We start from the raw sequence: 24,297 nt of genomic DNA on the forward strand, positions 1-24,297 counted from the left end.
CTTTTTCAAGATTTCAAATCCTCAGGTTGGTCTATTGCTTTTGGTTTTTCTTTTGTTGAGCCATCAACCAAAAAATGCTCATGTGGTCTATACCCATCTGTGCCAATCAACATTTTAGATTGTTCAACATTACTCCACAATTGAGGGTACTTTGAACGGGCAACCTTTCTGATTTCCGCTTGCTTGTCTTCCAAATAGCAAAAGTTATGTAGCGAAACCAAAAGGTCCTCGTTAACTGATAAATCATAGTCATCAATCTCTTCCAATAAAGCAAATGCCTTCTCGGTTTGCCCATGATATGCGTAAGCAATCAAATATTGCCTATACATTTTATAATCTGGGATTAGCCCGAAAGTAGATAAGTTATTCCAAAAGTTTTCTACATATTGCAAATCATTATACGTGTACGCTTTGATCATTGTTACAGCGCTAGTTTCATCAAGAAACCCTTGCACGCTGGCAGACAAGAACAAATCACGTACTTTTGCCACATCTTGTAGATTACAGTAGGCATTCATAATCACGTTATTCAACTCGAGACCTTGTTGAGCAATATTTGTATCCATTTTCAACCAATCGTGAATCTCAATAACTCCTTCTTCATATAGGTTGTCACCGAATTCGTTTAGTAGATAAGTATACATCTCTTTAGAAGGAGGCTGAAATGAATGTTTGCCGTGCAATTGATATTGATGAACCATTTTATTGAATATAAGTAATGCTCCGTGGAATCTTTTATTTCGGCAAAAGAATTTCAATGTTGGTAAAACCCTATCCAGGGGAATGTGGAAATATTTATACAAATTAATGAATAAATGCCAATTGTTATAAGCAGAAGGGTCTGCAGTATTGGTGATGGCATAGTCGTGTAGCTTATTAAAGAGGTTGAGGTATTTATAACCATAAGGTTGTTCAATAGGTAGTCTGATTTTTTCATCTTTGAATTTGGGAAGCTCTCGCTTTAAAGTTTCAATCACATCCCCAACTAGGTCACACTCTAGCATTTTGTCCACCATGCAATTGATAGTATCAATGTTGATTTCTGTAGGTAAATAAGCCCTTATCTTTTTAAAAATGGGGAACGCTTCTTTTATAGATAGATCGGACATAGTGCACTGGATAAGGTCATTAAAAGTTTTTGCAACTGCTGGGTCTCCGACATGCTCAATCCAATTGACATATACCTTTGAATCTTCAAGTATCTTGAGTGCAGCTAGGTGGTCTTTCCTAAAAATTGCTTCATCTATTAAACCCTTAAACACTTGAGCCGACGGCTCAATCCCTTGGGATTGGCAGTATTTATTAATCGCTGGTACCAGTTCAGAAAAATACTTGGCTAAAATTGGTGAAATTCTCTCAAATATACTAGTAGTAATTGTTTTGCCTTCTCCCAATTTTATCACTTCCAATAACAGTTCATGACACGTTGCAGAGTCTGTTGAATTTAATAGTTTCAGCACAATGGTTAGCTCGAGAGAATTGCGAGTATTAGTTTTATCAATACAACTAATAATCTTTGCAAAAAGTCTGCCGTTTTCCTCCTTGCTCTTGAAGAGAAGTATATAAAGTAAAGATTCATCAATGGCTCCATCAAGAATCTTAGCCTCCAATTCACTGCTTCTCAAATCCAAATGATCAATTAAACTTTGCAAGCTCTCCTTGGTTTTCTCGCAAAAATTTACCTGTGCTAGTTCGTTAACGAGTTTAAGCAAAACTAAAATGGAATCGATCGATACTTTTCCTAAATCAGCCTTGGCTATGATATCAACAAGTAACAACTGTATTCGATCTAGATTCTTTTCCATATTCTCAAAACAGTGAACTTCGGGCATGTCATTCTCAAAGATACCCTCAATGTACCGATTTAAATTTGTAATCAAACAATCGTCTACTCGCATATTTATCAAAGTTTCAAATACTTGCAAATTCAACTTGTTCATTTTCTTCAAAATGTCAAGATAATCAACCACAAACTGCTCATCTACCCTATCTCTCAAACTAAGCAAAATGCTCTCTATATCAATGCCTCTTTGGGATACTAAATCGATCAATAAAATCAATGTACGATTCGGTAGCTTGTTTAAATTTCGTAATAGTTGCTTCACCAAGTGGTCAAATGCAGCGCTGGACTCGCTATGAGCAAATTGATCATACATTGTCTCAAACACATTTATTGCCAAATCTAAAGGGATCGTATCCTCCCCCTTTTTTTCCTCATCACCAAAATTCTTCAACTTCCGCCATTCATTAAGGACATATGTAACAATATCCAATTTCTCGGGATCAGACGGCAGTTCAATAAGTGCCTGTAATTTTGAGATGAGCAACTTATCCCGAAGCAAGGCAGGAACTCGAGGATCCGTTAGATACTCGTTGAATTCATCAAAATATTTTTCCAAAATGGGATTCTCATACTTTCTCGGTTCCTCTATAATAACCTTAAATGACTTGTACCGTCTGGTACATGGAACATACCTAAAGCCAACCAGCTTCTTCCCATAACTTCTCAAGCCCAATATCAAGCTTCTACAACTTCGCAGTGCCATCTAAACTGACAAACCCAAAGAAAGAAGACCCAACCCAAATTCCCCTTGAATGAAAAATCAATATAATTTTTCACTATAAATTTTAAATTTAAATTTAATTTTAATTTTTTTTTTTTTTTTCGCTTCATTGTCGTTTTTTATGTCGTTTTTGTTTCCTTGTCATTTTTTCTCGTCAGGGGGGTTTTTATTTCTCGCTTTCGCATTCGCATTCGTTTGAGTTGAACTCAGGTAAATGTGATTGTAGTCTTTTGATTGCCCAATTCTTGCCAATGAACTTGACGTCTTTATCGCTCATTCCTTCTGTATTTGTAAAAACTTTCCAGAAATTTGGATCTTTAAAACGAGGATCTTCTGGTTCTAAAAACGGTATTGAATTACGTATTTCCAAGACTTTTTCACGAATAAATGCTGCTAAAGAACTGCGTAGTTGTTGAACTTCCTTGCCCAGTTTTAACTCTAGAGATAAATCAGTTGGATTAGATTTATCGATATATTTTCGCACCAAATTTCTCCACTCTTTGCGATATTGCTCAATCTTCGAATCAGGAATTTGTTCGCCAATGGTGATATGGATCTCTGCTCCAATGTTGTCGGGAAGCCATCTCTTGATACCCTCTTCTGCACTATCCTCGGGGGCGATTTTCTCAAATCCATAAGTGAAAATCGGTACAATCACAGGAGCTCTAGTAGACTCTAAAATTAACCTTGATACACCCCACTTGAAGTATCTCATTGAATTATTATGTGGTGCATGCAACTGCAACACAAATCCCTCTGGAAACACATGGAACCAGGATGTTTTTGATCGTATAAATGGGTTTTTCGACATCAAAACATTTGTAGATTCCGGAGTTGGCTTGAAGAATTTCACCATCTCGCTATTTGATCTATCTTGGATATTGTTAACTGTTTGTAAAAAAATCGGCTTAGACTCCTCTTTAACACCCGGTGTGAACTCTAAATCTAATGTGTCATCGGGGCTCAATATTCTAATTGCAGCATCGATAGACCCTTGAATTGGTCCCACGCCAAATCTCTTGGTTCCCAAGATCTTTCCCAAGTTGAAAAACCAACTTTGAATAGTAGTTGAAAAACATATATTATGTGCACCAAACCCCCATCGAATAGTATCAATGTCCAAATGGTATCTCCACGGCAACGCAGCGTAAAAAGCCGGGTCATCGATTACAGACATGTGGTTCATTACGGTTAGCAACCCTCTTTTCTCTTTTCTTGCTTTATCCAATGCATTATCTAAAATTTCTATATTATGAACAAATGGTTTATAAAGGGTATTCAAGATGAGCTTGGTCCCTGTAATCATAAATAGGCACGTTGCATGCGAGGCATAGTTCCACAACGGATTCGTTCGGGGGTATTCTGATAAAAACTCATCTCCCCTCTTCAATACATCAAAGAAAGACATTCTAATCAAGCCTATGACGAGCCCCTATACCTTTGATCCAATTAGAGTTTGCTAAACCTCCTATGATCTTTTTATTTTTTTTTCAGTTTATGGTAGCATTGAAGAAAAATCAATTTGGTTATATATATATATATATATATATATCAGAGCAGGAGATGTTTGTAGTCCAACTTTACATTTATGTTTCGCCCGTTTGCCAAGGAAGATAAGAATTCTTCTTGCATAAATTCATCAAAGTTTGACACACTAATGAACCGTTTTTTTGTACTATTCAGTGTTGTTTCAAGAAAATCTTCAGCATTACAAACCATTGGATATGTCCTGTCATTCGTGGGTAGCAAAGGCAATGACAAGACTTGCGATGAAAAGCAATATTTTTTCAAGAAAAGTTGGTTTTCAATGTGGTTTTGAATCTCCTGAAACTCTTTGTTGTATTTGATATACTGTTTGTAGTTCATGGTTTAAAAACTGGTGAGTTGATTTCATCTTGTTCCTGGCTTTTCTTTTTCTTTATTTTTGATTTCTTTTTTTTTTTGCAACTTTGTAATTGCTTTTTTTTGTTTTGAATTGCAGCCATATCAAATTGAATAAATTTCTAAAGACAAGATTATTACTATAAGGGGGAGGAGGGGGAAGAGGGGAAGGGGGAAGGAAGAGAAAATGATAGTTACGGATTGTTTTATAAAGCAAGAAAAACCTTGTATTGAGCTGTTCCTACCTTTAACAAGGTTAATTCTAGAGTCTTGTTTCAAACCAACTAAGAATCAATTACTCAAAATTCTAGATTTAGACGAGTCATTGCATGCAAAAGTGATATTTTCGCGTTTAATGGAATATCTCATGGTGGTTGCAGAGGAGTTGTTTACAAGACATGGTCTTTTGCTGCTTGATAAGTACCCCTTGAGCTCATTGCACCAGGTGTGTAAATTTGTTGCTTGTCGCTTTCCTTATTTGTTTTTTGAACCAGTTGATTATGAGTTTCAAGAAAGAAGCTCTATTTTGCTTGAACCGGATGGCTATCGGTTTGGAAACGCTGTTAAAAATCCAAAGTTTAATGAGTTTTGGGTTATCATTTACTTATTGAAAGACTGCTATCAAACGGTATTGGAAGAGAATGGGCACCGATAAAAAACCATCAAATCAAGAAAAACACTAGTCTAAAAAGGAGTCAATATCATTACTGACATATATAATAGCTGACTAGTATGCTGAGAGAATCTCATAGCTAGCAAATGTAATTAGCTCAACAGGCTAGTATGATCAGCTTGACAAGCCAATGTAGTCAGTTTTGCAGAAAGAGAAGAGGGTTTTGTTGAAATTGGAAAACAAACAGTAGAGGCATATCTTCCGCTAAAGATCAACTTTCTCTACCTTCTCCTATCTTCTTTCTACCTTCTCTCTACCTTCTCTCTACCTTCTTTCTACCTTCTCTCTACCTTCTCTATACCTTCTTTCTATCTTCTTTCTGCCTTCTTTCTGCCTTCTCTCTACCTTCTCTCTACCTTCTCTATACCTTCTTTCTGCCTTCTTTCTGCCTTCTCTTTGCCTTCTCTCTCCACCTTCTTTTTGTTTTACTTGTCTTGTTCGTTTTTGGTTTGGAATTTTGTAAGCGCGTTTTTGTTTTCTCGAAATTTTTGTTTACAAAGAAATGAAACAGAAACAAAACGCCTTGAAAGTATTGTTGAGGAATATTGGAAAGGATATACTTATGAAAGACCCATAATGATAACATGAATACTAGACCTTATATCAAGTCGGAACCGCATAATTTGGGAGAACCTTTACCGCTCACTTATATTTCCTCGTCATCGCGACCAAACAAAGCGAAAGCTACCTCGATAAAAGATACTTTATCATCAACAGATATGAATCTACTGAGACATAGACCAAGACTTCACCAAACGGATACAGTAATACCGTCTCAGCAATTCCAACAGCAAAATAGTAATTACAAACTGAGTAGCAATCTCAACTTGGTCGACCGACTAATGGCGCAACGACTGGCACCGCCAGCTACTAATTCACAACAACAACAACAACAACAACAACAATTGACAAGGACGAAAATCAAAACAAAGTTGAGGCAATTAGTGCACGAGTTTAATGATATTGAAACCGTTGATCAGTCGAATCTCTTGCTCTTTGACATGAAGCTAAATGAACTTGTAGAGTTGGTGGACCAAACAAAATACCAGATCGGAATCGAAGAGCTCGAGGAAGAAATAAATAAACAAGAAAAGGAAAACCAAATTCACAAGAAAGAACAAACATTGTCGAATAAACTGAGCTTTGAAAATTACAGTTTGATCGAGCATATTGTCCAAAACGTGTATACATTCAGATATTGGATATTTTTTTTGGCTACATTGATTATCATTGGTCTCTTAAGTTTGTCCACGCTTGCAGAGGACTTTAAATATCGGTATTGCTACTACTTTTGTTAACCTTGAACAGTTAGACCTTGTGATGAAATGGACATCTTTTATACACTTTGCAAAAACTCCACTATTATTGTCAAATATATGTACTACTATTACAAATTTATCTACAAGAATAACAAGCACACATTTTTTTTCTTCTCTCAGCTGCAGCTGCCACTGGAACTGGTCCAATTCTCCGCTCAACTAGTTTTTACGCCTCCGCGATTCAAGTAGTCTCGCTCTGCTCGACTAGTTAAGCCTCTCATAAATCGTAATCGTTCTTTGGTGGAGCAGCAGCATCACTATGCAAGTACATATCAATAGCCAAACTGAAGGCGGCAAAACCAGCACATCCAACAAATGCAGCTTGAGGACCAGCTTTTATAGCCAATCCCGCCCCGGTGATACACCCAGCACTAACTCCATTATATATATCGTGTTTGGCTCTGAAACTTTCAATAGCACATTCAACACCAGAATAGACAAAACCAATATATCCGAAATTCTTTGCTGACGAGTATGATCTCTTGGCCATATCACCAAACTGCAACTTCATTTGTTGTTTAAATGGTAATTCACTTATATGCTTCACAGAGTCTGTGCCCAAGGGAACATCGTATGCCATAGACGCCATAAACAAACCAAAAAACCCACCCAACGCAAACCCACTTACCCCTGCCATAGCGGTTTTCCCAGGACATGATTGCATAAAGCTAACAAATTGTTGTGCTCCTGCTTCTGCCTGTTCTTGTTGGGTCATTTCCAGTAGAGTTTTCTTGGGCGGCTGTGGGCCCTGATAAACTCCCCATAGACTCATCGGTAGGCGCTTTTGGTGATATCTATAACCGTAATAAGTCGAGGAAGCCCAATGTTTACTGGCAAAAACGAAAACGTCAACCACATTTAGCTATAGTCGGGTAACTTTTTTTTTTTTTTCCACTCTCCAATTTTCATCTCATCTCTCTAAGGATGAATGGAAGAAAAAAAAAAGATGGAGATATGAAAAATTCCAAGCTAACTGATTTAAACCAAGCTTGACAGTCTACAACAATATGATGGGGAGATTCCAACGTCGGATTTTTTTTATCGTTTGATCCACTATCCACTATGCTATTATTTTTATGTTGTTATTACAAATTTTTGTGAATTCTAATTATCATGTACAACAGGATGAGTAGTGTTCTCACTTACAATTTGTTAGGACCATTCGTGATAAGATTCTATTTCAAACCTGACTGACAGAATGAGTCCCTAACTTTTTCTTTTTTCCAACTTTAAAGAATGAGCTAATATTATACCATAAAAGGATCAAGAGTATCAGTATCCCTGATGACATCATCATGGAACATTATTGTCATGAATATTGCATTTTTTTTTTAGGGAAATCACGATTTCAACAAGGTTAAAGCAACGGAAAAAGGATAAAAATTAGCCGCCCTCCCCCCCTAACAAAATTTTTCAAAGCTTTATGCATCTCAAAGATATGTGGCAAATTCTAGGTATCAGAGGTATATGAATAGCTCTATATATCCATAGCGTTGATTTCGTCAAACCCGTGTGTAACTGTAAATCAGTTGTTTTTTTGTTTTTGTTTTTTGTAGATTTGGTTCATTTTTGAAGAAGGGGGTCGGTAGTCCTAAATATGGGAGCAATCACAAGGTCAAATAAATCAGGAGCTAGAACGGCTGAAAACACGTCTCAAGTATATCCATTAGCAACAGAGATTCCGCAAGACGTCAACAAGTCATCCAACGGTAAAGTCAGCAAACCAAAACCAAAACCAAAATCAAAATCAAAATCAAAATCAAAACCAAAACCAAAACGTAAATCACCTGTCTCGAAACCTTTAAAGGATGGACAAAAAGTACTTGAAAAATCCAGCAAATCTATAGAGCTATTCCTAGACCGTGAAAATATCCCACCAGATTTGTCGCTCCCTAAGGAATTTATTGACTGGCATACACCGCATTTCATTAAAGGTCTTCAATACTGTATAGAAAAGGATCCCACATTGTACCCCGTGGTAGCACAACAAAACTTTAGTGGATTTGGATCAAAGGAGTTTGATGAAAAACTACAGACTGCGGATGACGATCGAGTACACTTTTATTGGTATAGTCTTGTAAGGTCGGTCATTGCTCAACAAGTAAGTGGTGCTGCTGCCAAAGCGATTGAAAAAAAGTTCAAAAGCTTGTTCTCCGAGGATGAAATACCCACAGCACAAAAGACAAGAGAGATGAGTTCTGAAAAGTTGAAAAGTGCTGGGCTATCTGGTCCCAAGGTGAAGTATGTTGAGCATATTAGTGAAGTGTTTTCCAACCCAAAAAACATTTTGTGTGACTTGAATTTCTATAGAACCGCTTCAGAGGAAGAAATTTATAAAGAGGTATGTAAGTTGAAAGGGATAGGTATTTGGTCGGCAAAGATGTTTGCTTTGTTTACATTGGAAGAAATGGATGTGTTTGCTGAGGATGATTTGGGTATAGCGAGAGGGATGGCCAAGTATTTAGAGCAAAGGCCTGAAGTGTTGGAAAGAGTCAAGCGGGAATGTGCAGGCGACGAGTCAAAACAAATCAAATTGAAAAAAAGACCAAAATTCTTTAACAAGGAGAGTTCCAAGAGAACATGGAAACCTTTACACGATGTATATGTCATCGAGGTTGCCGAAAAGTTCAAACCTTATAGAAGTGCATTTATGATGATATTATGGAGATTAAGTTCTACAAATATAGAAGCATTAGAAATATAGCCAATGGAATATGGAAACATATATGATTATTTTATCCAAATAACACAGTGATTCCTAATACAGTCAAAGCCCACAAGAGACATGAGCCATCAACTCTTAACCCTCCTGTAGCAAAACTCTTTCTTCTTTCGTCATCTGTATCTCCTTCACCACCAATATCGATGACTTTGGCAACAGCGCCGTTTTTATCCTGCAAATCCTTTAATTTATTCAACTCTTGTTCAATTTCTCCCATTCCATAATCGAGATTCTTCAATTTGAGAAACTGCAAATCATCAGGGTTGAATCCCTGCTCTTGAACGAGATAGTTTATGAACTCATCAATATCGATTTCAATCTCATTGTTCACGTGATTCTTAGTACGGCGCATCTCTGGAGTTATAGGTTTATCAGCAATTATGCGAACCCAGCGCTTCAAATCCTGAGGATTATTCAAAGAATCTTCATACGCAGTGATGGATGATTTGAGCTGTATGTTGTTATTGTTGTTCCTCCCCCCAGAACCTGGTACAACGGCCATGGCAAATACTTGCTGAGCTTGGAAATCGAGAAAATCTTTTACCCACGAATGTTGAGAGTGTAAAGTGACATCGGGTGACACTTTTTCATGTTCTTCGTCACCCTCTTCTTGTTGTTCTTTATCTGCACTCTCTACCGCAACTCCTTCTCTAAACTCTTCTTCATCGGTGTCATTAAAGTCATTATTAGTTACACTACTGCTTTTGCTGATGGTTGAAGTGGTGGTGGTAGTGGTAGTAGTACCACTACCACTACTGCTATTAATATCACCACTCCCACTATCAGATGTACCTACTCCACTCTCAACGTTGGGATTTCTGGATCTCCAAAGCATGGGTATATCCTTTCTGAATTTTGAACGAATACCTCTATGATAAGATGGTCGTGGTTTAGGGAGAAATGACTCTTTGATTGTTTCTTGGTTAGGACTCCGAAGAGGAATTTCCAAGTTCTCTTGTAACTCAGGTAGATACTTTTTGAACTTGGACCTTAGAACTTGAGCTGGATCATCTATATCTTCATTATTTATTTTTATATCTAGAGAATGTGCTAAGGATTGAACATAGAGGAGGATTATTGTTGTTTGTGGAGAACATAGGCGCTGACTTGGTAGTATCCTCATCTATTACGTTGATGGCAAGTAAAATGTGCTTTAAGCTTGGGATCCTTGTAGCTGAACTTGTGATCTCTATCATTATTTCATTATGCAACGAAACCCAAAGCGTTCTTATTTTCGGTATAACATTTTTTACCTTTTTTTTTTTTCGCAGCCATTGAAAATGTACAACCCCCCTCTGTTGATCCGAAAGCTCTGGAAAACAGCGCTTTGTCCGTAAAAACTACAGCCTTTGTTGTCGACTGACTGGTAACAGTGGTTTTAAAGAAACATTACCGTATTATAAACTTCGACAAAGATTGTTGGATAGGAGATGGTCGTTAAAAGTTAAAAGGGTTAGGATTTATGGAAAGTTGCAAAAAAAAAAAAAAAAAAAAAAAAAAAAAAAAAAAAAAACTTGCAAATTGTGCAACTTTACTTATGACTCTACTGGGGAAAGAAAGATGATCATATGTTTACAAGGAAAGTAGAGCTTAAAATCAAGATCCTTCCTACTTACATGGTACGCTAAAAACCATTTCAACAAATGAAACCGCTCTAATAATACATCATCAATAAGTACTTAAGTTAGTACTTATTTTTGATTACAAAACTTAAGCTTTGTTCAAAATACGGGTGAAAGAGATGGAAAAAAAAAGGGATTTTCGTAAATATACTTGAAACAACTGGAATAATGCTTAGTTGTAATTTATGGTGGTATACAAAAAAATTATTTTTCACATTCTGAAACAACGTCTAGTGTTTTTCGATTGCTTCGTTTGATATCTTCTCTGGTTGAGTGCGAAACTACTATGGTGATCGATCGATGACTCTGTTACATATATGTCACTTTAGATATTATTATTTTGCAAACTAGCGATCACGATAAATTGACTCACTCACTTGTCAAAAGCATAGAATATAATTAAAAAAAAAACTCCACAGAAACCATTACCTCCCCTTTCTAGTAGATAACGAAAACGTTTTTAGTGGTTAGGATATTAGCTAGACCATCTATTTTTAGTCTCTGCTAAAAATCTATAGCTGGTTATCTAAATGCCAATTTGAGATAATAATATAATTTGGTAGCACTTCAACCAAATGTTGGGGAAACAAGAGAGAAATGCAAGAAAAGTACAAAACCCCAAGTCAACTTTAATAATAGTAAACAGTCATCTTTAATAATAGTCAGGTCATGTTATACAGTTACATCTCATTGGTACAATACATTAGAAGGATTCTCCAAAAAAAAAAAAGCCGCCTTTTTGCTTTAGATAGTAGCACGGTGTTTTACACGAAAATTTCATACTTTTTTATGACTACAGAAGCAAAAAAAAAAAAAAAAAAATTAATTATGGAAAAAAAAAAAAATTAAATAAAGAAAAAATAAAAAAAATAAATAAATAAAGGAGAAAAAAAAAATCGTGTGCATTTTAGCCGAGCCCACGAAAATGTCCAAACGACAATAGACCCCCATAGGAGTAGCATCTCTTTTCCCCAGAAATATACCCTCTATTCAAACCAAACTTAACGTTTGTCTTGTTGCCGTGTCATGTTTTTCCACATCTCATCTAAAAAAAAAACAATACTCTGTGGCCGTTTACTTAAAGATTTTCACCTCGTTGCCGCCGTTGCCGTGAGAGCACGTCCAGCCAGGAGAGAATTTCACTATATACAGGTTACAGGTATCAAGAACTCATTGTTAAAGGCAGACACGGGTTTTATAAGCACAGAAACAAGCAAATTTTCAAATGTCTATATATGAGATGGTCAAGAATGTATATAAGAGTGCACCACTATCGACCACTATCTCACTCTGCTTGATAGTGTCAATAGTATGGGGTTACAATGTGTTGCTCAAGGATGGTATGAGATGTAAGAAAAAAAGGTAGTTTTAAAAAAGACGAGCTAATCGAGATTCAAATTAATTAATTGAGCCTACTCTCGTTACGATTATAGATTTGTTTTCCACTACCTACAACTACTCTATCACTATACATAGGCTACTTTATCACTACGCCTCTTTCCTATTCCTCTGACAAGAACACGATTTGATTTTCAAAATTATCCTAATTCGTTTAAATATTACGATATATCCTAAACAAGTAGCATTGTTTCACTTTAAAATTATACATCTCCGTAATAATACAGACACTTTTTACTTGTAGCGAGGGGGAGAAAAACCTTCCTTTGAAACAGCAAGAAAAGCTCAAACAAGGAACATAAAAATTTGAGAATCTTAAATTTCAGCGTCAGGTGCGAATCTCGACTTGTTAAAGTCTCAAGAGAAAAAAAGACACTAGGAAAAAAAAAAGACTCTGGAAAAATTAATAAAGTGCAAGAAGAAGAATACGGCTAACAGCAATACGGCAAGTATCCAAAGGCAACTGCTAACTTTAGAAGCTCCATTCTCTCCTTTTTATTTGGTTCATTTTTCTAGTTCCTCCGTTGGCTTTTTTTTTGTTTGGTTCCTGGTCCTTCCCTGGTCCTTTTGCTGGTCTCTCACGGGCTTGTTTATTTATTTGACTTAGTCGATTCTATTGTCGCTTTTTGAGTTGTCTCATAACTTGGTTAGGTTGTACTAGCTCATTATTAGAAAACCACTAACCCAATTCATTCGCTTAAACCTTATTGAATCTACCACATTTGGACTTTCCTTCTCCCTTTCCTTTTCCCCCAAAAAGGTTTCATTAACTCCCAATCATTCCCCCCCCCCCGCAAAAGGTTTCATTGTGTCCCGATCCTTTCTCCCCAAAGGTTTCATTGTGTCCCAATCCTTCTCCCCCAAAGGTTTCATTGTGTCCCAATCCTTTCCCCCCCCCCCAAAGGTTTCATTGTGTCCCCCTTTTGCTATTAATAGCTTTCTGCGATAAACAATCATCAGCTAACTCAGCTGTAGAAAAAGCAAAAACTAGATACTTTTCATCTGCAAGAAAAGTGGAAAAAAATAATTACTTTGCAAGTTGGAGAGATGATCAACACCACAGCAGGTGGTGCTAGAAAGGACTTGTTAGCTTCATCTAAGCCGCAAACTTTGAACTTGTCAACGGACAATTTGATATCTGTTGATACAAAGTTTATCAAAAGACCAACAAAGTCAAAAACATCAACATCAACATCCAAAACAAAGAATTTTTCCAATGGTAATGCAGTAACGTCGTCGTCAACACTGAGCTCATTGAGTAGTTCGAGCTTACGGAGTAATAGTATGACAAATCTCAGCAATAGTATCAGCTTCAATGGTGGTAGTTCATACTATTCAAAGGAAGGTGTATATTTCTTCCCAAATGGCGAAGTCTTCAGACCGAGAATTGCACCGGCAAAGAGAAATAGACCTGGGAAAATAATTACCGAGGTCCCATCTCCTCAGCCGCCTCAATCGTCGTCGTCACCACCACCACCACTACCTCCACTATTATCTTTGTCTGTTTTGGAGGAATCTGCTAAACCAGTTGATTGTGAGTTTCTGGTGGAGGGTACAGAAGTTAGCAGTGCTTCATACAAATCGGTTCAGATCCCTCGTCGAGTACACCAACTTCTGAACACCAATACTACCCCACCACCATCGCCATATTCTTCCTCGTCATCCACAACTGATAATAACTATGTGGAGCAACAATCGATTAAATCAAACAGTTCCTTTAATTTTATCCCAAAATCAACGTCCCTTCAGAATATCAAGCAATTGAATAAACAAAACTTGACCAAAAGTCTAAGGGAATGCAAGGGAGATATTTTACCCAATATGGTGATAGTTGGAGGAGGTTCAAACAAAACACCATATGAAAATTTTAGAAACAATAACAGTAGCACTTCAAGTTTGAAAAATGCTTATAAATTGCAATCTCAGAATATCACAAAAACCGAACAACATTATCTGTCCAATACTTCTTCATTTTCTTCCACAAATTCACAGGATTGTAACGGATTTGTTAATAACTCAACTACAAACGTTGATCGATCTAGGAGTAACACACCACCGACGTCAATTAATGATGAGCAACAACAGCAGCAACAACAGCAACAACAGCAGCAACAACAGCAGCAACAACAGCAGCAACAGCAGCAGCAACAGCAACAGCAACAACAACAACAACAATCTCCTCATCCATTCAGTATCCTCATCGATACAAGTTCAGTATTTGATTTCTACAATAGTAACGGTAATGCATCAGTCACCAAGAACCAAGGTGGTCAGCTTTTAGACACTGAAAATTCTGAAAAACAGCACCATTCTACTACTTCCACAAGGACTGGAGTACGACAGCAGAGCACTCTGCGAGAAAGTACTGATAGCTCAAATGATTTAAGAAGTAGCACGGGGTCCTCATCATACGAAAGCAACAACCATCAAGATGACGCGACTGAAGATACAGTACTAAGCACATTAAACGAGAAGAGCGAAGATAATTCCGAGACAAAAATGAAATCAAATGATGGTGCAGGTCACTTGGATCATTATTCTTCTTCTATTAATACTAAAAGCATCTCGAAGCATCGGTTTATTCGTGATGATAATGGAGTTTTATCGGATTTTGAGAAATTCCAAGCAAAGGCAAAGACGGAAAAGTTGGCCTCCTTTGTAATAAATGCAAATAATAGTACTTTGACGGACTTATCATTTTATGAGTCTGTTCCACCTTTGGACATCTCAAGACAGAATAGTAAAAGTGATACTGAGACATTAGTGTCTCGGGCATTTTTGTCATCTGATAAAGCACCTTCTAGTCAACGATCAGATCTCAACAAACCAATTGTAAGAGGGTTTTCCCAATTTTCAAGTATTTCCTGTGAAGATGAAATATTCAAAACACCTATTCAAACACCTCTCAGAGAGGGATTTGGAGAGCAAATACGACAACAGCAACAACCATCAGCGTCTGCAACACCAGTAATGAAAGTTTCACCATCCACAACACTTTCGCCTGGAGCAGAATTATCTGAGGGATCTTCTTCATATACTAACACCCTGACACTCCACTCCAAAACAAATGCAAGCCCATCTCCAAACCTTGTTAAGGATGAGATCAGTTTGAAACAACAAAAACAACTACGTAAGAACCCATTGAATGAGCATTTATACGCAAAAATTAATTTACAAAATAGCACACCCAATGGCAATCGAGGTAGTCAGATTAGTCTTTTGCCTGAGCCAACTATTGACACGGAGTCGTGTATCGAACTGTATTATGAAGATTCATCACCTGGTCTGTCTGGGCATAATAGATTGGAAACAAAATTCGATAAAACAGCACCTTCTATCCAAGAAGAAGATGAAGAAGAAGATGATGAAGATGAAGAAGGCAACAAAAGCTCCGAAGGCGCTTCAACTCATGAACAAATTGTATTCTATAATAGCGAGCATTCGATACAATTTGTCTCTTCTCCAACACAATCTGATCCACTAACCCCTCGAAGCTCAAGGTATTTCGATATTGACTCATCGTCATTTGACAAATTTGTAAATGATACACAAGATCAAGTACCACCAAGAGGAGATGTAAGAATTGTTAGTAACAAAAAGATTAAAAAAAATTGTAGGAACACATCACGCAGTCCATCAATTGAGAACCTTCTGGCAGCTAACCTAAAAGAAACCGATAGAGATAATAATAAGTTGACAACTTTAGACAAGAGCAAAGAGGCTCAAGAAATTATTATTCCCATTGCCTGTGAAAAAGTGACACCATCTTCATCCCTACTTCCACCTCCACCTATTGAAAAATCGCCTAATATGGTGGTTAAAGGAAGGCCCAAGAAAAGGAAAGCAAAAAAAGTATCTATTGCCGAAGTGACACCAGTTGAGACTAAATTTGACCAGCCTATCCCAATCGGTGCAAACCCCAGTTCCAACCCAGGATCATCATTGTCAGGACCAGTTACCCCAAAATCTCAATCACAACCACATCAGAAAAAAATCGGTACTGACGAGTCCGAAATACCAAGTCCTTCAAAACTGTTGAATGATACTCCTCCCATTATCGATGAAACTCTTCGCAACAAAAATTCTGAGAGCCAAGGTCATTCTAATAAAATTAAACCAATGTTGTTAGATGATGCTGCAACGGTAACTAATCCAGTCAAGACCATAAAAAAGGCAAAGTCAATGTCAGAACTCAATAGTCAGAAACAACAAACTAAGCGGAATTTATCTACAGGTGATCTACTACAGTCTGAACCACTTCATCAGCACTCCACACCTATCAAACCCACCCATCAACGGCAAAACAATAACAATTTGCCAACACGCAAGCCTCCGCAGTCTTCTGCAAAATCAAATATGGCAACCTCGAACAAACCACAATCCCCCAAAAAAGAAAAATCTAGTAAAAATTTCAAATCATTTTTGAAAAAACTTGTTCCTCATGGTGAAAAACCTCACTTTGTATCATCATTATCATCTCCTTCTTCTTCGTTTAGTAGTGACACAACAGGATCAAAAGGGGCTCAACCCAAACTATTCAAATTCAATAGATCTAAAAAGGGAAAAGATACCTTTTTCACTGATATCGAGCCACCACATGCCCCAGCAAAACAAGCAGAAAGACCATTTTCAGTGCTAAGTGACCTGGCTTCGTCTTTAAAATTAGGCTCGTTGCCAGATTTCGAGCCTGACGAAAGTGGAATATTTGATGATATGATGTTGACATTTGATGAAAAGTTTGAATCTGAATTAATTGCTACTCAACCACCACGGAATATCAATTTGTCGTTGAGTACATCAAATACCAGTGAACCTTTTATTAAGGATGATGAATTAACTAGAGATCAAATTGTGGATCAAAAGTTGAAGGATGATACTGTTGTAGATGATGAGGATGTTGTTGTTGGAGATGGCGGATTCACGATGGAAGATTTGGCTAATTTGGCCATTAATCTTCCAGCTAATAGTGACCCATGTAGTACTATTGGCAGTAATTATGTCGATGAAAATATTGAATTTTTAAGAAGAGAGGAGTTTTGGACTACAATGGATGAAATGGCATTGAAGAGACACATTGCCAAGGGCGTGTCTCATTTAAAAGAGGAAGTTGTTTTTAGTGACCCACCTTCGCCAGCTGCACCCGAAGATAACGGTAAAAATGCGGTTGTTACGGAAAAAGAAGATATTACTGATCGTGTAGGGAATGATAAATCTTCATTAGAGGGGCTCAATAATGAAGGACGACGCACGGTAGTAATTGCAAATGATGAATTGGAATATATTGTAAACAATCTCACTGAGGATGAACAAAGGCACCTTCCTGCCCATTTGAAGTACGTTAAACAATTTGTTGATTACGATTCCGTAACTGTTGAACTTTACAAACTTGAAGACTTGCCTCAACCTCAACCACCGCGTGTTGCCGTTGCTAATACTTCAATTCTTTCTCGACGCAAAACTCGAGCTGGTCCAACTATTAATTTAGGGAAAAAGAAAATTGCTAAAGGTCGCGTTCAATTCACAAACAAGATTATTATTAATGAGACATTTTCGGGAGATGTTTATAAACGGTATAACAAGCTGATTACTCAATATAGTCTAAATGATCTGCGAGAAATCAACAGAATCAAAAATGAAGTCAATCAATACAAGTGTAGCGAAATGTTGGTTCATGAGAGTTCTCAAAATAACACTCATTTTTTTTATTGAATACTTGCATGTGGAGTGATGGAGAAAGATTACAGTTTTTTATATTATACTTTTTCTTTTCTTTTTTATTCTTTATTTATAATACAATGTTTTGATCTATACTAGAGGCACCTTCTCTCTCTCTCTCTCTCTCTCTCTCTCTCTCTCTCAGTGTGTGTGTGTGTGTGTGTGTGTCATACTCTCTAATCATCTAGCATCGTTTCTAGCTTCCTCTATAAGTAGTGTAACTGAAATTGCTCAACAATAAAGGAATATGGTAATGTTCAGAGTTATTAGTAACCTCAAAAGCAATCTCTACAAATGGAAAAAATGTTTCACCTCCAATTGCCTTGAAGTATTTACTAGTCAAAAATTTGATTTTGTATTGTCCCGGGACCAACTTTTCCCATTTATTATTTACAACACCAGTGCTTTCGTAATCCACATCGGGATCGAAGCTCCATGTAGTGATTCTTCCATCGGAGTTGGTTTTGGATAATGCAAATGGCTTAACATTTTCGTGATTGGTTGTAGAGGAGATATTGTAAAGCTGAGCAATAACGGATTCAGCAGGTTTACCTCTGTTTGTATCAAGTACGTGACAAGTAATTGGGTCTGGCATAATGGTGAGAATGAGAATAGGGGGTGGGTAATAGGGGGTGGGGGGGATGTGGGGAGGGTATGGGACTCAGTATTTGGTTGAATGCGTACGATAAGTGACAGAAATGCTTGCTTTTAGGAACCTCATTTATTTGAAAAATTTCCCTTTATCTAATTGATTCCTTTCAACTTTTTCTGATTTCGGAGATAGCCGTTAGGGGGTAATTTTTTTAGTATTCAATAAAAGCCGCTTAACGAGTGAGGCTATTTTGATTATTTTTTCTTTTTTAAAGAGGAAAAGGTAATACGGTATATTGTGGTAAGCAAATACAATTCTCACCAAGGGTCATATATTTGAGACTAGTTACTGTTTAAAATTCACCTAAATTTAGGGATATATTTTGTAGTGTTAGTCATACTTCCTTTGTGTCTAGAGTACTTCCTTTCCTGGTATCCACTAATACTAGACACTGTACTTTATCTTAACTCAAATCTTTCACAAGTGTTGATTCAAAGAACATATTCCTTTTATTGACTGAACCCAATTTGGAAATCTGTGCGGCAATCATATTATTTATTTTTTTTTTCTCTTCTCTGCAAAAACTGAGTGTAGCTCATCTCAGTTATTAGCCAAACACAGGAGTCTAAGGAAATGTTATTTGAGGCCAAGGGATGGAACTTGAAGAATGAAAAAAGCATAGCATTAGGAGGGGTTGAAAATAAAAAGAAAAAAAGTAAAAAAGCAAAGAAGCGTGAGGTGGAGGTGCCGAAGAAGCGTGAGGTAGAGGTGCCGAAGAAGCGTGAGGTAGAGGTGTCGAAGAAGCGTGAGGTAGAGGTGATAAATGATGGTGAACAGGGACCCAAGGATAAAGACAAGAGAAAAAACAAGAATAGCACCACTGAGACAGACCCAATCGATAAGAAAGAAACTTTGCTTGGTTCAGAGCATAAAAACAAAAAGAGAAAGAAATTGTTAAATGACCACGATGACAGTTCTGATACAACGAAACGAGCCAAATCGATTCAGAAAGAAAACATGCTGACAACCCCAGGCTCATCTAGTGAACTTGTTTCTAGAACACCTCAAACTAAACTAACTCCCTTGCAGCAAAAAATGATGTCCAAGTTGTCTGGATCGAGATTCCGTTGGATTAATGAACAATTATACACCACCACGTCTGAGGAAGCGCTTAGATTAATTAGGGAACAACCTGGATTATTCGATGAATATCATCAAGGTTTCAGATCGCAAGTTTCTAGCTGGCCCGAGAATCCGGTTGATGTATTTGTTGAGCAATTTAAACAAAGACTTTTGACCAGAAATATCAATGCACCTGGTGGATTACCTGGAACCAGAGATAAACGAATTGTAATTGCCGATATGGGATGTGGAGAAGCCCAGTTTGCCTTGGATGTGAATACCTTTGTTAAACAAGAAAAACAAAGATTAAAGAAATTGAAGCACCTTGATGTCAAAGTACATAGTTTTGATTTGAAGAAACATAATGATAGAATTACGGTTGCTGATATTAAGAATGTTCCGATTCCCGATGAATCAGTAACGATTGTTATATTTTGCCTTGCATTAATGGGAACCAATTTTCTTGATTTTATTAAGGAGGCATATAGGATTCTACAACCTAGAGGAGAATTATGGATAGCAGAGATTAAGTCGAGATTTAGTGATGTTAAGAATGGACAAAGTGATGATCAAATTGGTAAGGAGTTTGTTGAAACGTTAAAATTGTGCGGGTTTTACCATAAACTGACTGATAATTCTAATAAGATGTTTATTAGATTTGAGTTTTTCAAGCCATCGCAAGATATAATTAATGAGCGAAAAATTAAGGTTGAAAAACAACAGAGAAAATTTATTAATGAGGAGACACAAGAGGAAAAATTGCAATATAGAAGAAGAAAGCAGCCTGAGGGTGAATGGTTGTTGAAGCCGTGTATATATAAACGAAGATGATACCAATGTTATAGATTTAGTAGAATTTTGTAGCATCTGATACTATCTTAATGAAATGTATTGAAATGTATTGCCAAAAGTATTGCCAAAAGTATTGCCAAAAGTATTGCCAAAAGTATTACATTGTATTACTATTTTATTTTTTCAAAGCTTATTTAATCCAAAGATCTATAATTACCGGTCATATGGTTTCTCCGATGCGTAATAACCGAATTTGGTCTGCAAAGCCAGCAACAGCACGATAGAATAAACTAGACATTTTTTTTTCCACCCAAACCCAATGGTTAACGTGAGCGCGCACACTCGCTGGCGCGCGATTTACTCACGTGACTTTTTCCCCTTGTTAGTCTCGCCTATAAGTGTAAGGTAAAATCTTGGTTCCACAATCTCGCTTTGGCTCGATAGTGGATGGTGGCCCCCCTTACAAGTCACGTGAACAGATTGTGCCCCTTAGAGTCTTGCTGCAAGCGAGATATTCTATATTAAGCAAATTACCAGCCAGGCCAACAGAAAAAAAGAAGCCAGCCCCGCCAGCAGCTAAAAACAGAAGCTAAGAAAATCTTAGACTAATTATGGAGGTGGCGCATTGGGATGGAGATTAGGTACGTACAGTCATGCCTGTATACACCTGTAAATATAAATATATATATATATATATATATATTATGGTACAACTATTTGACTTTGTTTTGTTGACAATATAGACAAAGTTTTTCTCATACAAGCACAATCCTTTATCAATATTTACCCCCAATAACTTTTTCAACGATAACTTTTCTTTGAGAGAACTATCAATAGTTGAGCTGAAGCAAAACTTGGAATCTTTAAATTTAGAGGCATCTCACCCCCCTAAGCGGTTAAATTTTTCCTTTTCAAATATGGCTGATTTCTATGAACCAACGTTGTTATTCAGACAAAACGCAATTAAAAGATTTAGTCCCAATTTATCGCCAATATCGAGTGTCGAAAGTCTCATGTCAACTATGAAGACGGATCTGGTGGAATGTTCAGCATCTACTATAAACTCTTTCAGGGCCAAGAACTCGTCACGGTCGTCTTGGTTACTCAACTTCAATAATCCAAAAGATACCGAGATTTTGAATAAATCTTGCTCATTAGATCAAACTAATATAAGGTCAAATTACTGGAAAATCCCCGATGATAATATGAATTTAACCTCAATGTGCATAAGTAAGGAAGTCTTGACCCCTTCAAATAATCCATTGCTTGCAATAGCTTCAGGGAATATAGAAAATAACTTGTTTATTTACGAATTGAATACAAGATCCAACCATTTGATACATCACTCTACCATTAGTTTGTCGAATATACATAATATGAAGTGGATCAATAGAAAATCTTGTGACAAGAACCACATTATAACTGGAAACAACAAAGGCTATGCTCATCTAGTCTCTATCCCAAAAATCATTTACTCAGAGGATTCATGCAGCAGTAGCAGTATCAGTAGCAGTAGCAGTAGCAGTGACGATGATCTATATTCTGCTGAAATATGCAAAAGATTCAACCACAGAAAATACATCAAGGACAAGAAATCAATTAGTATCAATACCCCTATTTCCAAACTAGATGTCTTCAACAACCACTTGGAAATGATCTCCATATATAACGATTATTTGTTTCATTGGGATGTCAAAAACTCCGAGTCTCAACAAAGACCAACTCCACTATCAATAACTACTATACACGGTATAAAGAATTTTGATCTTTTAGATTATAACAACACTACTCTAAGTATATGCGGCAAATTTGGAGTATCTTTATTCGATATAAGGCTTGCCAAATTCAATATACCTATGGCTTTGTCAACAACATCAAACTTTCGCCAATTATCAGCAAACGTTGTCAAATGGAACCCTTCAAATGACAATATATTAGCAGCTGGTCATGGCGACGGTGTTGTGAGATTATGGGACATTAGGAAACAGGATTATTTCGCTACTTTAACTGGTAATCACAGTTCTATCACTACACCTCAGCTGCGTGTAACAAGCATAGAATGGAGCCAAGGAGATTTGATTACTGGCGGTCACGATGGGAATATTTTATATTGGGATTTGACCTCAGATATCGATGATATTAGCAATGCAGGTCATTTGAATTGTGGGCTAAGAGAAGGCTTGAGCAGTGTTCAGTTTAACAATGAGACAAATAACTTGGAAATTGATGTCAATCAAAGGCAATGTGGTACCGTATTGCCTGCATCAAATACTAACATTGTTAGTATGTGCTCGGTAGCTGTAAATAACGGGCCAACTGAAGATGAAGAAGTCAAGATTTTATCCATTGATGGATCTTCCTTCTTAGGGGTTCATTCTAGAGTCAAAGAAGCAATTGAATTAGATTTCAGCTGTGATAAACAGTATTACACTGAAGATGATCTAAATAAGCTTTTGAAAGATGTACTGTTGGTGGAAATGAGTAATTTGGATTCGTCTATTGAAAGTTTGGTCGAGTTTGAAAATGAAAAGCCTTTGGTTATATCGAGGAGGCCCACAATAACAACTGCAGCAGCAACAACTGAAGCAACAACAACTGCAGCAGCAACAACTGCAGCAGCAACAACTGCAGCAACAGCAACAGCATCAACAATAACGACAGCAGCGGCAACGACAGCAGCGGCAACGACAGCAGCGGCAACGACAGCAGCGGCAACGACAACAGCAACAACAACAACAGCAACAACAACGACAACAGCTGCAACAGCTGCAACAATAACGACACCAGCTGCAACAGCTGCAACAACAACAACATCAGCTGAAGCTGCAGCAGCTAACGATTTAATGAGTAATAATATAACAGAATATAACACTAGCAATAGTTTTGAAGCAAACTCGTCATCAGCTTTATTTCTATCCACCACGATGGCAACACCAAGGTTCAATCATGATTCTATTGAAATAATATCATTAGATGATTTTGATTTTACTTTAAATAATAACAACACTTCCCAATCAGATGTATCTACCAATGGGTTACCACAAGATTCGCCAATGAATGAATCAATGGATTCGCTATCAACTATGGCAACAATTATTGATGAGAATAATTTCTTACTAGATATGGGGAAAATTATAAATAACGAGCAGATTTTATGAACCAGTAACCACTATCGAGCAACACTTGGTACGTACACTAGGGAGCGAAGCGAGCTAGTGGAGCAAACTGATTGGATTATCGAGTAGAGTGACCCTGGGGAGCAACACTTGGTGCACTAGGGAGAGCGAAGCGAGCTAGTGGAGCAAACTGACTAGACTATTTAGCAGAGCGAGATAGCGGAGCAAACTGACTAGAGTATCAAACAGAGCGCTTCGTTCCTTAGCGGAGCAAACTGACTAAACTACCTAGCAGAGCGAGATAGTGGAGTAAACTGACTAGAGTATCAAATAGAGCGCTTCGCTCCCTAGCTGAGTAAACTGACTAGAGTATCTAGCAGAGCGAGATAGCGGAGCAAACTGACTAGACTCGCTTCGCTCGATATCCATTATCTCGCTTCGCTCGATATCCATTATCTCGCTTCGCTCGATATCCATTATCTCGCTTCGCTCGATAGTTTCCCCATCTTTCCTTGCTTATTGCTTATTGCTTTTTTTTCTTTCTTTTTTTTCTTTTTTTTTTCCCTATATCAATATCCTTTTTTTAGTAATAAATATGTAATAGAGATATGAGATATTAATAAAGTAGAGAATATAAACAATTTTAACCCTTGCTATATAGTTTCAACAAGGACAACTAAAAGAATTAGTTACCACCTTCTTGGAATTCACCTAGAAACGGGTTTAGCATGTAAGGTATAGTCCTGGTTTTTTTTCCTCTACATGACTTTGCTAGTTAACT

The 24,297-nt window shown here is 37.2% G+C and overlaps 10 protein-coding genes across 10 annotated transcripts; 5 read left to right on the top strand and 5 right to left on the bottom strand. All coding sequences in view use genetic code 12, as the record gives it.

Annotated features, from left to right (window-relative positions):
- Positions 1–5: 5 nt before the first annotated feature.
- Positions 6–2,546, bottom strand: KGF56_002699 (uncharacterized protein; the record flags this gene model as incomplete). Its single annotated transcript, XM_049323957.1, has 1 exon — positions 6–2,546. The coding sequence occupies one exon, from the start codon at positions 2,544–2,546 to the stop codon at positions 6–8; it is 2,541 nt and encodes an 846-aa protein (XP_049180252.1).
- Positions 2,547–2,730: 184 nt separating this feature from the next.
- Positions 2,731–4,814, bottom strand: TAZ1 (lysophosphatidylcholine acyltransferase; the record flags this gene model as incomplete). The annotated part of the gene is made up of 2 exons (XM_049323958.1): positions 2,731–3,973; positions 4,765–4,814. The coding sequence occupies 2 exons, from the start codon at positions 4,812–4,814 to the stop codon at positions 2,731–2,733; spliced, it is 1,293 nt and encodes a 430-aa protein (XP_049180253.1).
- An 888-nt stretch (positions 4,815–5,702) lies between these two features.
- Positions 5,703–6,416, top strand: KGF56_002701 (uncharacterized protein; the record flags this gene model as incomplete). The annotated part of the gene is made up of 1 exon (XM_049323959.1): positions 5,703–6,416. The coding sequence occupies one exon, from the start codon at positions 5,703–5,705 to the stop codon at positions 6,414–6,416; it is 714 nt and encodes a 237-aa protein (XP_049180254.1).
- A 238-nt stretch (positions 6,417–6,654) lies between these two features.
- On the bottom strand, positions 6,655–7,209 carry TIM22 (translocation channel protein; the record flags this gene model as incomplete). Its single annotated transcript, XM_049323960.1, has 1 exon — positions 6,655–7,209. One exon carries the CDS (start codon positions 7,207–7,209, stop codon positions 6,655–6,657), a length of 555 nt encoding a protein of 184 aa, XP_049180255.1.
- Positions 7,210–8,034: 825 nt separating this feature from the next.
- On the top strand, positions 8,035–9,141 carry KGF56_002703 (DNA-3-methyladenine glycosylase II; the record flags this gene model as incomplete). Its single annotated transcript, XM_049323961.1, has 1 exon — positions 8,035–9,141. The coding sequence occupies one exon, from the start codon at positions 8,035–8,037 to the stop codon at positions 9,139–9,141; it is 1,107 nt and encodes a 368-aa protein (XP_049180256.1).
- Positions 9,142–9,172: 31 nt separating this feature from the next.
- Positions 9,173–10,282, bottom strand: PGA46 (Pga46p; the record flags this gene model as incomplete). The annotated part of the gene is made up of 1 exon (XM_049323963.1): positions 9,173–10,282. The coding sequence occupies one exon, from the start codon at positions 10,280–10,282 to the stop codon at positions 9,173–9,175; it is 1,110 nt and encodes a 369-aa protein (XP_049180257.1).
- Positions 10,283–13,226: 2,944 nt separating this feature from the next.
- KGF56_002705 (uncharacterized protein) lies at positions 13,227–17,888 on the top strand (the record flags this gene model as incomplete). The annotated part of the gene is made up of 1 exon (XM_049323964.1): positions 13,227–17,888. One exon carries the CDS (start codon positions 13,227–13,229, stop codon positions 17,886–17,888), a length of 4,662 nt encoding a protein of 1,553 aa, XP_049180258.1.
- A 202-nt stretch (positions 17,889–18,090) lies between these two features.
- Positions 18,091–18,489, bottom strand: KGF56_002706 (uncharacterized protein; the record flags this gene model as incomplete). Its single annotated transcript, XM_049323965.1, has 1 exon — positions 18,091–18,489. One exon carries the CDS (start codon positions 18,487–18,489, stop codon positions 18,091–18,093), a length of 399 nt encoding a protein of 132 aa, XP_049180259.1.
- A 630-nt stretch (positions 18,490–19,119) lies between these two features.
- Positions 19,120–20,439, top strand: RRP8 (25S rRNA (adenine645-N1)-methyltransferase; the record flags this gene model as incomplete). The annotated part of the gene is made up of 1 exon (XM_049323966.1): positions 19,120–20,439. One exon carries the CDS (start codon positions 19,120–19,122, stop codon positions 20,437–20,439), a length of 1,320 nt encoding a protein of 439 aa, XP_049180260.1.
- An 878-nt stretch (positions 20,440–21,317) lies between these two features.
- DSE1 (Dse1p) lies at positions 21,318–23,558 on the top strand (the record flags this gene model as incomplete). Its single annotated transcript, XM_049323967.1, has 1 exon — positions 21,318–23,558. One exon carries the CDS (start codon positions 21,318–21,320, stop codon positions 23,556–23,558), a length of 2,241 nt encoding a protein of 746 aa, XP_049180261.1.
- Positions 23,559–24,297: the final 739 nt, after the last annotated feature.

This window comes from Candida oxycetoniae (assembly GCF_023343755.2).
Source record: "Candida oxycetoniae strain CBS 10844 chromosome Unknown scaffold30, whole genome shotgun sequence".
NCBI classification, from domain to species: Eukaryota; Fungi; Ascomycota; class Pichiomycetes; order Serinales; family Debaryomycetaceae; genus Lodderomyces; species Lodderomyces oxycetoniae.